This window comes from Drosophila erecta, unplaced genomic scaffold (assembly GCF_003286155.1).
Source record: "Drosophila erecta strain 14021-0224.00,06,07 unplaced genomic scaffold, DereRS2 tig00000126-arrow-pilon, whole genome shotgun sequence".
Classification (NCBI taxonomy): Eukaryota; Metazoa; Arthropoda; class Insecta; order Diptera; family Drosophilidae; genus Drosophila; species Drosophila erecta.
In genome coordinates, this window is record NW_020825209.1 from 4,943,178 (window position 1) to 4,956,180 (window position 13,003).

Here is a 13,003-nt window from a genome sequence, read left to right on the forward strand (position 1 = left end):
AATATTCGGGGTCATCTGGCGGGGATTTCGTAGTGCCACCCAGACGAATAGACAGTGCCCCAAGTAACCGCCCAGCCTGATTGATTTGACCCCGCTAAAGGGGGCAGACTTTCACTGGCGTGATCTCGGGCCCTTGCCTTCGATCCAATCCCATCCAGCTCGATGCAGTCCAATCCCTCCAATCCATATGTATGTACCATACACATGCTATACTCGTATGTACATACATATTCATGATAATACCACCCGCTTGGAATTCGGAATTTTGAATTTGGAATTTGGAATCTGGAATTACCGAAATGCATTCCGTGCTGCACAAATCAAATGTCTGGGATTATTGCAGATGTGCGATTATGTGAGATGATGTCATCTCTGGGAGCCCTGGGCCATGGGTTCATCGTGGAGCATGGAGCATGGAACTTGGAGCATGGCGCATTGGAAGCAGCACACATCTGGCGGCAACTTCTGCCGAAATCAATTTGCTGTTTAATAATAATTATGTAACTGTAACTGGCAGCCCCCCAAAACAAAAACCTTCAACCTATCATCAATCAGTCGAGGGACCGTCATTAGCTCTCACATCATCGAGCAACTGCGCCAGTGGGTTCGGTTACCATCTGTTAGCGGAGTTTGCGATGAAATGGCTTTGGCTCAATCCTCCGTTGGGTGGTGATGGAAAGACACGTTTACTAAAGATGCACTTCAATTGATGTGTTTTACATGCATATGGCAAAAACCAGATTAAATTGATTGCATGTGTTATACGTTCAGACTGCTGACAAAGAAGCAGTTTATTTAGCTTTTAAACAGTTTTCATTGAAATTAAATGTTAAAATTGATTGCTTTTGACCTATTTTGTTACTTTTTATAATTAAATTGTAAGCCAGTTCGCTTTGGAAGCGAAGCTCTGTTATGGATGAAAAATATAATATTGTGGAATCATCGATTCCGATTCCGTTCGATAATCTCCGCCTTCCTGTCCGCAACCAATGACAAAGACAAAGAGACACCTGCCGAGCTGGTTGGCAACGGGGATCCGATCCGCGTCCAATTTAAATCGGAGTTGATGGCGACGGCGAGTCCGTTCAACCAGCCGCTTCCCCATGGACCCATTAGCGCTGCCTGCGCACTTTAGTGCAGGCCATTTGAATTCACTTGATTTCGAGAGCAGATGCCTGATGCCAATTGGCGATTGCCATTCATTTGGCAGTCAACCGACACTGCCACCTCATCCTCGCCAGAGTTCGATGGCAGCCACAATGGAGCCGCAATGGAGGAGTCATCTGGGAAATTGATCTCACCTTGCTGCTTGGTGGCCCCCATTTCTCATCCACATCAACATCAACTCTTCTGGCGGAATTCTCTCTGTGCAAATTGTAGAAAATTCGAGGTTGGGCCACTGTGATTTCCCACAATTCCCACTGATGAGTTGCGAATTACTGGATGGCCACTTTGCGGTGCAGTTCAATTGGGTCAATTCAAGCGGCAGAGAATCCAAACAGAGCTCCAAACATCTAATCAAACTTTATTACTCAGATCAGTAGTGGAATGCACATCAAAAATATTTTACATTTCATTTTTTATTTAAACCTTAATATAGTTTAAAGTACAAATTGTTTCTCCACAAAAAAACTTTGATCTTCATAAGATTCATAAAAATTTGTTTATCAAAAATGGTTTAAGGGCCTTTTTAAACTCAAACGCAGAGGAAAAACATTTTGTTTGACATTCATGTTATTTAAAAGTAATGCTCATTTGCCTTAGACATAAATACATTTTACGTGGTTACTTTAAATGTCTTTCCAAGTGCTGTGTGTTGTTTTCCACAATATTTTCATACATTCTTTGGAAGCGACATGTAATTTATATTATATATTATATATTATACATACGAGTATATGCAGCACAAAACATCGAATTTGTAGGGCCGACCGTGAAGATTGGCCATGCTCTCTCCCAGTTTTCAAAGGCTTTTCGCTCAAAGAGCCACAGCCGAGCGAGAAATGGCAAATTAATTTCACTTTCTTTGTGAGTAAGCTGCTGTCTTTTGTTGCAGTTGCTTCGGTGTCTCTGTGGCCATTGTTGCTCCACCAGCGACAAGCTCGACTTCAAGTTTATTGACTGCGTCGTCTGTGCAATTAACTCTGTTTTTTTTCTCCATTTGCCCGCTCTTGTTTGCGCCTGAATGGGCAGTGGGAGGCAGGTGGCGCAGGTGGGGCAGGTGGAGCATAAACGTCAGCTCCACGGCTGCCATGGCCCAATGCACCGCAGGGAACAGCCACGCCCACCAACTGGGCTCGCTGACACCGACACCGACTCCGACTCCGACTCCGCCTCGAGCTACGATCTCCCTGGCATCTCGTGGCACTTGTGGCCCACATATTTTCACCCCGCAATTACAGTCTCCAAAGCCATATTTTTGGCTTACATTTTTAATTCCCTGTGTTCCAGTGTGGCTACAGTGCGGTGCGACTCAGCGCTTAAGATAGTTACATCAATGGATAAATAATACATTTTGTTATTTGTTTGCCAGTTTCTATCGATTTCTTGCGGAAACAAGCCGCCAACAGCTGTCACGCGTACAATTTTCAAAAATGTTTTGATTTCATTGGATTTCTTGCCAGTTTCTAGCTGAGTATCGGGTATCTGTAGCGTTCTCTATTGTTTTTACTTTCCCAGGTGCTCCTTAATCGCTAATATTGGTTTAAAGAGAAGTTTTCACACATTTCAGGGAATATTGTGCAAAGAACTCGTAATATATTCGAATGCTTGTATCATTGGTTACAACAGCTAGAGAAAGCCGCTTGTGCGACTCCTTGTATCACAACATGTAAGGAATCTAGTTAAGATATCGTGTTTGCTACCTTATATGTACCCTAATATGTAATAACTACAGTGGAGTCTTTTGAGTTGTACAAAAATACGGAAAAGTGGAAATATTCGCTTGCCTCTTTGTGCTTATGAATCGCACAGCATTTAGGTCTATGATCATGAACTTGAATTACTTATACGGGTCGCAAATACTGTGAGTAGTTCCTAAGTATATGCCTTTCATAACTTATATTTTAAGCTTAGAATTCAGTGGTCGTATCACAGTTGCCTTTGTCCAGGACGCCTTTGCCCTCGGCCAGACTGGTCGAGGCCACATCCGCATTCAACAATCGCTGAACTGTTTCCGGCCCTGTGAAATCGGCCATTAGACTTGGCTTCCGTGTCTCCACCAATACTGCGAACTCGCGCTCCATTAGCATTCGTACTTTATGGAGCTGGCATCCAAAGTCGGCTGGGCATTTCAGACGGATCCAGGAGTCCAGGCACAGAAGCACCTCGGACTCATGAGGCACGGGCTCGGTTATAAACTGCTTTCCGCCCACCAGAGCCACCATCAAGCTGCTCACCAGAGTGGTATGCTCCAGTGAGGACATGTGGTCCGAAAGACGGGTCTTCTCAACGAACAAGATCCACTCGCTGGCCAACTTCTTTTGCTTTCTTCTGCCCAAAAGGCAAGAGGTTCTCGAAACCTGAACAAATGGATCTCCTTCAGCCACCAGCTGGTTTTTGTTCTCGCGGTCCATGTATGCCAGCTTCGGATACAGTCCTGCAGTCAGAGCCAGGCGGATCATGTTCGTATCCTTGCTGAAGGACGAGGCCAAGCGAGCACTTACCTCGTTAAAGCGGAAGATACGGTACACGGTGTCGCGTAGAGTGCTCACCGCCGAGACGAACATCTCCATCGCGTTACGGCAAACAAAATGGCGCTCGCAAAAGTCGCCGATGTTCATGCGCTTCAAGCTGGTAAACTCCTCGTAGAGTTTAATGGCCGCCAGCGAATCACTCGTCCTGTCGCCAGTGAAATAAATTCTGCTGTTCTGCTGCCCTGATTTCTTGCCGCGCTCCGTACTTAGAACATAGGGATCCCTCACGGAGTGGTAGGCTGCAATTATGAGCATGCTATCCAGGCAGCGCAAGTAAATGGAATACATCAGGCACTTGCCAAATTGAAGGCCTACAGGCAGTTCGACAATGATGCGTCCCAGCGGGGTGATCTCGTCCCGTTCGTCGAGCATGGTCAATAGTTTCAGTCTGGAACAGGACTGCATTACGGCATCCTTTTGTGGAGGATCCAAAGCCAGAGCTAGAAAATTTTCTATTTTCTTGTCTGGAGCTGCCACCTTGGTCAGGAGACATATCTCGTCCAAGGTACGCCTCATGATCTCTGGGACGGTGTACAGATCCATCCTGTCCAGGCGGTAGCTGTCATACAGCCGATAGCAATTACCATGGCATAAGCGTCCAGCTCTTCCCGCCCGCTGTTTGGCGTCCGCCTGCGAGATCCACGTGCTGGTTAACTGCGATGCATCTGTGGTGGGGTCATAGGTCTTCATTTTGGCGCGGCCCGTGTCTATGACATAGAGCAGATCCGGAATGGTGATCGAAGTTTGTCCTATGTTGGTACTAAGAATAATCTTTAAACGCACACCAGGATAAACGCGAAAGGTCTTGCGTTGCTCGTTGTTGTCCACCTGGCTGTGCAGCAACATGATCTTGATCTCGTTCCGCGGCAGAGACGATTCCAAGCGGTCCAGCAGCGAGGTCATGTCGCTATAGCCTGGCAGATAGACAATCACCGCTCCAGTGTCACCTTGGCGCAGTAATAATTCCAATAGCGAAACGATCAAATCATTGTCGATATCCGGATCTATGATTGTGCGACCACCATAATAGGCGGCTAATAGTTCGCTAGGAGTTTCTTCGCCTGTCGGCTTGCCCATGAAATGCTCCATTCTCGGATGCATGTAGCCAGTATTACTGAGAATATCCTCCAGATGATAGATCGACACCCCGAAGCTGCGCCCCTCCACATCCATCACACTGGCCCCACCAAAATAGTTGGACAATGCTTTAAGATCCATGGTGGCCGACATAAGCACAAGACGGAGGTGCGGATTCTTTTGCAGCTCCAGCTTGGTGGCCAGCAACAGGAAGTCTGTGTCCAAATCACGCTCGTGGACTTCATCGATGATTAGGTGGGTGGTATTTTTAAAGAAGGACTCGTTATCTATGGCAAGAACTCTCAAAAGGCAACCGCTGGTGGTGAGCGTTAGAACCGTTTGGCTGCTGCATTGTCCTGGCAGAGGTGGAATATAGTGTATAGTTATAAGTACTTCGCGGGCAACTGCTACTCACTATTCATGCGAATCTGATAGCCCACTGTGCTGCCCACCGCCTCGCCGCGTTCCTTAGAAATTCGCTCCGAAACACTGATAGCTGCTATGCGGCGGGGCTGACTTACCACGATCCTGACTGGTGCACGATGCTCGGCGGCCCACTCGAGGATGTACTGTGGAAGTTGGGTGGACTTGCCGGAGCCGGTGGCTCCTTTAATGATCAAAACCTGCAGGCGGAACATTAAGTATTAGTAGAAATTCGATGTTTGTAGCAAGAGGCATAGACTAACTTATTATCAAGAGAAATTGGCCTAAGGTAATTAATAACAGAAGGAAGCATTTGGTCACCTGCTCGTGCTGCAGCACCCTGAGGATGTTCTCGCGCTGCTTGTAGATGGGCAGGCTCTGGCGCTCGTGCTGAATATTCCTGTTCCAGTTGCTCTGCGGCGGCGGGATGAGCCTCTGCCCGACCATGCCGAAGTTGGAAGGACGCCGCTGATCCTGATGCAGCTGATTGTTGCGCCGGCCGCCTTCAGGGAACATTTTCAATCTTCGTTCCACATCGTCGGCCATTTCGTCCAAAACGTTCACAAGCGTGGAACAAATGTGCAGCCTTGCGTTGTTTAGGAAGTTGTGCTGTAGGCTTTTCGACTGCGGCCGACTTATGAAGAGGACGCGGTCGTTCTCTGGACCCTTGCTTACTGTCTTTATTCCTCGAGCCTGGGCGAATCGGTGCACGTGGCTGCGCTGGGCCTTGGTAAGTCCAGGGAGCTGCTGCTCCGTCTCGCGGCTCTGCAAGAAGTCGCTGACCAGCTGGCGCAGCCACTTCTCGTCCTCGGGCCTCAGCTTTTCGCCACCGGCGGCTTTCGAGTCCCCACCCGGTCCTGTCTTTGGTTTGCCAGTGCCCTTCGCTCCGCCGGTTTCCCGGCCATTGACCACCAATACAGGTTTTCCTGTTTGTCCCGGCACTGTAGGTGCCTTCTTCCTGCCGTGGCGACGGCCACGATTCACCGCTTTTTCACTGTCCGCCATTCGACTTTTTCCAATCTCTATGCGCTTTTACAACTTTATTCTGTTTTCGATCAGCTGTATCTTCGCAATACTGTGATAAGTTATCGGACCCTGTTGCGGGTCGATAACAGGTTGTGATTTTGCACATCGGTCCGGCTGGCAGTGTGACCAAAAAAAGTAAAATAAGTAAGATAAAAAAAAAGCTTTTGAACCTTTTGCTGGCTTCGATATGATTTATTTACTTTGAATGTTTTCTTTCTATGACTCTGACAGCCTTTTGACAGCCCTTAAAATTATCTACTAATTAAATACATATTTTAGACAATTTCCCTCCTTCTCATACAATATTTTCCTACAAGTTTTATTTCATTCTGACGGCATTGAAACGCTCTTTCTATTGATGCCAACCTCCACATATGTATGCATAAGGCTTAAATGAAGTGAATATGTGACTTGCTTGGCTGTTCAAATATTTTTGAACACACTGTATTGTTTCGTAAAAATATGAAAACTTCGTATTTTTACACATACACACGTTAATGAATTGCAATAGAGTCGCTGCATGTGTGAGTCGATAGATAATTTAGAATGGCCGCTGTTGGCACAATATCGTCGTCCCTCTCTATCGCACCTGGGCCTAGTGCTGGATAATTTGAAACAGGAAACGGCATTTTTCTGTGCAGCGTTGCCAGTTGCAGCAAATGCAGTTCGCACCATTTTAAATTTGTATTGACGACTGGCGGATGCGAATTCTTAGCTGCGATTTTAAATAATTTTCCTTGCATTTTCGACTGCCTAATTCAAGTTTGTAACAGTATGAACTACGGAGAAATGTTCCCGGACTTCGATGACATGGCTGCAGAGGTAACCGCCATTATGACTGACCAAATCCCCGTACCCATGGATGCGGCCTGCATGGAAGCCAAATTGGCGATGGGTTTCCATATCCAAGCCGTGGCCAACCCGTTGCAGATGATGCGGCCGACACCGAGATTGACCCCGACCTCCTATATGGACATCAATGCCACCGAGATGCCGCCGTACACTTCGTCTCCCAGTTGGCCACCAACCAGAAGCATTCACAATGAGCTAGATATCGAAATGCGGAGTATTAAAAATACGTATGCCATGGACGATACCTATTTACACAATATCCAATAAAAGGCAGAAGAACGTGTGCTACCAACAAATTTGTATACAAATATAGAAGGGCACATTCTATATATGTATATTCTTGATCCAAGTCGATGTCGATGCCATGTCCGTATATTTATTTGTCCGTCCGTCCGTTTCTACGCGAAATAGTCTCGCAGTGTTAAAACTTCATATCTGCATGCAACTGCATGGATACTGTTCCCTACGTATCTTCCACTCGTACTTTCCCCTTCTTCTATCTGTAAATCCTGGCTGCTCGGTAGCCAGATGATCCACTGGACATAGGGCAACTATCAAACCTGGCAAATAAGGGATTTTTAAAAATATAACGTAACAGTGGAAAGTTGATAACTTATTACATTTCTCTACCCTTGTATGTGGTATACAATATAAAAGCTTTATTTGATGAAGAGTTAAATCAGTTAAAGCTTTTGAAGGCATTTCAAAGATATTGAAATTAAGCAAGCTTGGTATCCCCTCCACTTTGCCAACCAGGAGGTGGAGGTAAACAGAGCTATTGGACATACTCTCCATTGGATTTCCTGGCTGTCAGCAGTTGGTCCTCTTGTTCGATGTATACTCACCCAATTCAGCAGTAACCGACATTCTACCAGCTATTCCGAGTCTTATTGGGATTATTCCATCTGCCACAAGGTTTAACAAAGTGGAAGTTTTGATACAAATTGTTTTATTTAGCCTGGTGGGCTGCTCTTCAACCGCTTCGCGTTGCCTCTCGCCAACTTTAGACTCCACGAAATCGTAACTTGGGCAGGATACCTTCCTCCTGTGCCCATCCGTTTAACAAGCTTCGCTTTGGAGTGCTGGTAGTCAGCTACGTTTGGCCTGGCATCGGTGCTCCAGGTGCACATTATCCTGCTCTACCAAGTAGCTAAACTAATTAGTACTAATTGACAAATAAGGAATAAAATGTAAGGTTTATTTCGCTTTGGTGGCAGGTTTCTGTGGCTCCTCCTCGCTGTCGCTGTCGTCGTCGTCGCCGTCGTCTTCCTCCTCCTCGGAATCGAACTCAGAATCAAAGTCCGAGTCATCCTCGTCCTCGTCCTCGTCACCATCGGCGGCGAGATTCAGCTGCTTGATCTTGTCCAGCAGCTCGTCGCGTGTGTGCGCCACCCGTTTGGCCTTCTCCTGGCTCTCCAGCTGCTGCTCGTCCAGCTGCTCCTCGTTGGGGTCCTTCTCCTGCTTCTTTCCCTTACGCATGTAGCGCAGGAAGGCGCGTCGCTTGCGCTCCGAAAACGACTTGACCAGCCGGTCCATCTCCGACTGCAGCTGCTGCTCCTCGCGGGGCGTCGGCTGCGGCTCCTCGATGGCCACCTCGGTGGCGCTCTTCAGGCACTTGGCGCAGGCGTTCGCCTTGATGGCGCAGTCCCGGCAGACCACATGGTAGGCCTTCTTCACCGCCCGCTCCTTGCAGTGGGCGCAGATCTTGGCCTGCGTCAGCGGCTTGTACTTCTTGTACTTGATCTTCCACTCGATCTGCTCCTTGCACCGCTGGCACACCGTGGACACGTGCATCGCATTCAAGCGCAATTGCTGCGGCGTCTTGTCGTGCAGATCGTTTTTGAAAACATGACGATTTTTGTGCTTCTGCGCACGTGTGCGACTTACGTTGCCGCGCTGGCTGCTCATCCTTGGCTCCTTCGGCTGGTTTGCGCTGCAGATAAGTGGTGCATTAGGTTGGCATGCTGTTGGTCACCTATTTGTCTCGACTTACCTGCTTAAATTGGGCTAATTCGATCACAGACTATTGCTCTCCACTTATTTTGCGTGCAATTTATTATTTTATGTTGGCCAGTGTGACCGTTGGTTGTTGCTGCGAAAACATTGCAGGTTCCAGCAAGTGGCCAGCCACAATGGCTCTCAAACGGCTTAGCCGCGACTCGAACCAACTCGCACTTGCAGCCAAAACTGTAGCGGTCACTTAACTTTGAATTATCAAGTTGATCTTTTAGATTTCAAATTTAAAGTGTGTATCCTTAATGCATGTGTTATTTTTTTCTCGTTACAATTGAAACAAAAGGCACTCTTTGAATGTGCAGTTTGCATGCAAAAATTGCTCGACTATAATCAAGGATTATCTGAATTATTAATTCTATTTCGCATTTACTTTGCAGAACCCCATGTGGCCATGCGCGACCTCAAGCAGCGCCTCTTCGATCTGCTGCGCTCCGGCGGCAACAGTAATGGCAACAGCAGCAACATCAGCAGCAGCAACAACAACAACAACAGCAACAACAGCGGCAGCAACGGCAGCAGCAGCAACACGAACAACAGCCACAATTCGCATCACATCAAGTCGAACAATCAGCAAACCCACGCGCCGCCCGCCCAAAAACCGAAGAAACTGCACGAATACACGGCCGCCGATTGCAATGCGGCATTTCTGCGCAAGTACCACGATCTCAGCATCAGCAGAGATCGGGAACTGGACAGGGATCGGGAGCGGGATCGCGAGCGGGAGCGGGCTGGTCCTGGTCAGATGCAGTCGCCCAATGTGATCTACTTCAATGAGAACCTGTCGATGGCCAGCAAGTACAATGTGCGACCCTTTCCGCTCGCCCGCTATCCATCGTGTCCGCTGAGCAGCTTCGGCATCTCGCCGGGATCGGGACGACCGGAGGGCAGTGCCGGCAGCAGTTTGGGCGAGGAGGAGGACACGGAGAGCGAACCCTATCACTTTTGCTCCGACGAGGATCACAGCAGTCACACGCAAACCCTCAAATTGCGCCGACAGCATGGCCACCATGGCCATCACGGCCTCGAACTGATGGAGCCGTCTGTCAACGAGGACGCCGAACTGGAGGACGACCAGGCGGAATCGCAGCTGGACTCGTTCTGCACGCTCTGCACCTCCACCTTCAGCTACAACAAGTGCTGTCGCTTCTGCGAGAACTCGCTCTGCGGCTCCAAGTGCAACTCGGAGCGCGGTTCGCACGCCAGCCGGATGAGCCGCATCAGCCAGATCAGCCAGATCAGCAGGAACCTGGCCGGCGGCTATCCGCCCGATACCGACCTCGATCCGCACCAGAATCAGCTGCAGCCGCACCGATTCGGGGGCAGCATGCGCATGCTGGCCAACCACCAGTCGGCGGCCATCAGGTTAGTTTGCTATTTTAATGAAATGTGTCTCCTTTTCTGTGTTGTATTCTTAAATGCAAAATCTTGATATTGCTCTTCACTTAGAAGACAATTCAAATAATATGCCTTTTGTAGTTCAGTTGAACTTTAAATACTATGTAGTTGGTGGCATTGCGACCATTTTTAGGTTTCTCCCAATTCGGATTTGTGGGTTAGGCATTAGGAAATCCATTAAGAAATTAAGCCATTGGGCAATCGTGGTGTCAATTATTAATTAAGTTTGTGGCAATTCGCGATGCCTAATCTTTGATTTCACTGATGCAAGCAGGCAATTATGCGATCGACTGCAATTCGATGCACTTTGCACCATTGCCGAGTTCGAAGTTTGAACTTCAAGTGGACGTTGAAGTGGAAGTGGAAGCCGGGCGACAAAGTAAACACGTCGTAAACCGATGTTGCCTCATTAGTGGCGGCGCTAATGACGTGTTTTCGCATTTCTATTAAATTGCAGCGGATAATTAGCCGTAAGTCATTGATTGATTGCATTTAAATGGGCTTCTTTCTGCCGCCGTACGTACATCAAACCGCCAAACAGCCAAGCAGCCAAGGAGCCAAAGAGCCGTAGAGCCATGGAGCCAGAGCAACGAACGACTCAAGCTAAACAATTATGCACAAAACCTTAAAGTGGTCATAAACCACCGTTAGCGATGAGGTTTCCGCGCATGACGCTCCGCCAGCTTGACCATAAAAAAGCATAAATTCTATTGAATAAAATTATACCCACCATAGCTACGCAGAAGCAGCAGCAGCAACAACAACAGCAACAGCAACAGCACATGAAATGAAGAAAAATTCCAGCATACTGATACAACAAAAAGGCGAGCGAGAAAAAGTCTAGCAATGTGCAAAAAGCGCATCGAAAATCAACTAAGCACAAGCGCATTACTCGAATGAGTAATGTTTACATCAACAGCGGCTGTGCCGCGAAAAGTGTGCCCCAAATTTCAAATACTCTTTCAAAGTCGTTTCAACATGAAAGTAACACTTCCTAAAGGTGTTAAAGCAAAGTAAATTTGCAATTATCTTAGTCCTGCTCCACTCAAAGTAAGCTTTCCTTCACAAAGGGCATACACTTGTAGATCAGAGATGAGGCGAAACACCCGCAGATAGTGTAGATATAAATATATAAACATCAGCGGGAACAACAAGAAGGCTTGGCCGAGAGCTTTCACGCTCGGCACTTCTTTGGGGTCCGCTGCTTTCGGCTTTTACATTTCTTCGACGACCGCTGGCCGAGCTGGTCCAAATCTGTGTGGTGTCTGCTCTCTCGCCGTCTCTTTCTCCGGCCTGGCCGCCATCTCTTTCGCCGACTGCAACGGCATCTCTTTCGCCGATCGCCGCGCCAAGAGCTGCGACTCAAACAAGCCGCGACCATTGTTCGCTCAGCACGTGCCGCGCTCCACGAAAAAAGCAGACGTTTTCTTCAACCGTTTAACGCTAGCAAAACAAGAGACTTAGGCAACGAACTTTTCCGAGCATTTCCTTCCAAAAATGCAGTTGCAACTTTAAGTACACATTTTTTTTGTAGCAATTTGGAGGCTTGTTATTAAAACAGAATATGGCATACTGCCTTCTGGAAAACATGTGCTTTGCCTTGTGAGTGTGCGTGTGTGTGTGCAATCAATCAATCAATCAATATATCAATCAGTGCTGGCAAATCTGGTTCTTGCAGATCTCTAGAGGAAATGCTTTGCGGTAAGTTCTGAGCACTAGTGCGAACATGTTATGGTCTCAAATATGATTATTTTATGGAAAATCAATGTAGATTTCTAGCTTACTTAAATCGACTATAAAGAACTTATAATAATAATGGAAGATAAGCCACTAGCGCAATGGGCATGAGTTGAAACTAAGCTATACAATACAAAACTGCATTCAATGTGCAATGAAACATTTTAATGTTGCTTGGCTCTGTGAAAATAGGTAATGGAATAAATAAAATTCTTTAGAGGCTCAAGAACTTTTATTGCTTTTTAGAAAACGACTAACTTAAGTATGTAAGTCTCAAGCTTTGAATGTAATGTATGTAAAACCTTCACTATGTGTAGTTCAAAGCTTCGGCAATGAATAAAGTAATTACTATTGAACAGTCACTGCTGCTGACTACTATTACTGCTGGCTTTATATAGCAGGGCAATATTCTTGTATAAAAACTATAGGAACTTTGTGAGATATAAAAATCTTCCGCGCCGCAGGCCATGGCGAACGGCCTTAAAACAGTCGATTCACGGATAGTTGATGACTTTCTCCGCGAAACGCTGTACGATGTATCATTCGCCTTGATTTGCCTAAGTTATACAACCCTTCGAGTTTGGCTGGCTCAGATTATACGACTTGCTGTGATAATTACGACGATTGCTGGTGTTGTAACCACCGCGCGCCGAATGCGTTTATGTGCAACGTGCCGCCGTGCCACATGCCACATGCCACAAGCCACAAGCCATTCGGTTCCAGAGCGTCTGCCGTGATAAATGAACGGACCAGCCGGGCCATATCCATATATCTATGCCCAT

The 13,003-nt window shown here is 47.2% G+C and overlaps 3 protein-coding genes across 4 annotated transcripts in view; 1 reads left to right on the forward strand and 2 right to left on the reverse strand.

The window, feature by feature from the left end:
* LOC6550199 (espin) overlaps positions 1 to 13,003 on the forward strand; it is a 45,655-nt gene that overhangs the window by 5,868 nt on the left and 26,784 nt on the right. The window contains exon 2 of one of the 2 annotated variants that reach the window (XM_001977519.3): positions 9,467 to 10,451. In XM_001977519.3, coding sequence (XP_001977555.2) covers positions 9,481 to 10,451 — 971 coding nt within the window. In that variant the 5' untranslated portion in view covers positions 9,467 to 9,480. Of the gene's footprint in view, positions 1 to 9,466; positions 10,452 to 11,706; positions 12,186 to 13,003 lie in introns of those variants that run through there. The other variant, XM_026982510.1, reaches the window with a different exon arrangement.
* On the reverse strand, positions 1,669 to 6,327 carry LOC6550154 (DExH-box ATP-dependent RNA helicase DExH1). The gene is made up of 3 exons (XM_001977515.3): positions 5,517 to 6,327; positions 5,188 to 5,395; positions 1,669 to 5,128 (listed from the first exon to the last, which is right to left on the reverse strand). The coding sequence occupies exons 1-3, from the start codon at positions 6,198 to 6,200 to the stop codon at positions 3,072 to 3,074; spliced, it is 2,949 nt and encodes a 982-aa protein (XP_001977551.1). The 5' UTR covers positions 6,201 to 6,327; the 3' UTR covers positions 1,669 to 3,071.
* Positions 8,251 to 9,188, reverse strand: LOC6550156 (uncharacterized protein C9orf85 homolog). Its single transcript, XM_001977517.3, has 2 exons — positions 9,067 to 9,188; positions 8,251 to 9,006 (listed from the first exon to the last, which is right to left on the reverse strand). Exon 2 carries the CDS (start codon positions 8,979 to 8,981, stop codon positions 8,271 to 8,273), a length of 711 nt encoding a protein of 236 aa, XP_001977553.1. The 5' UTR covers positions 8,982 to 9,006; positions 9,067 to 9,188; the 3' UTR covers positions 8,251 to 8,270.

Coding starts and splice junctions, on each gene's coding strand:
- LOC6550156 (XM_001977517.3), bottom strand. CDS start 8,981: ATGAGCAGCCAGCGCGGCAACGTAAGTCGCACACGTGCGCAGAAGCAC.
- LOC6550154 (XM_001977515.3), bottom strand. CDS start 6,200: ATGGCGGACAGTGAAAAAGCGGTGAATCGTGGCCGTCGCCACGGCAGG. Junction 5,396..5,516: donor GGGTGCTGCAGCACGAGCAG/GTGACCAAATGC, acceptor TTCCGCCTGCAG/GTTTTGATCATTAAAGGAGC. Junction 5,129..5,187: donor CTATCAGATTCGCATGAATA/GTGAGTAGCAGT, acceptor CACCTCTGCCAG/GACAATGCAGCAGCCAAACG.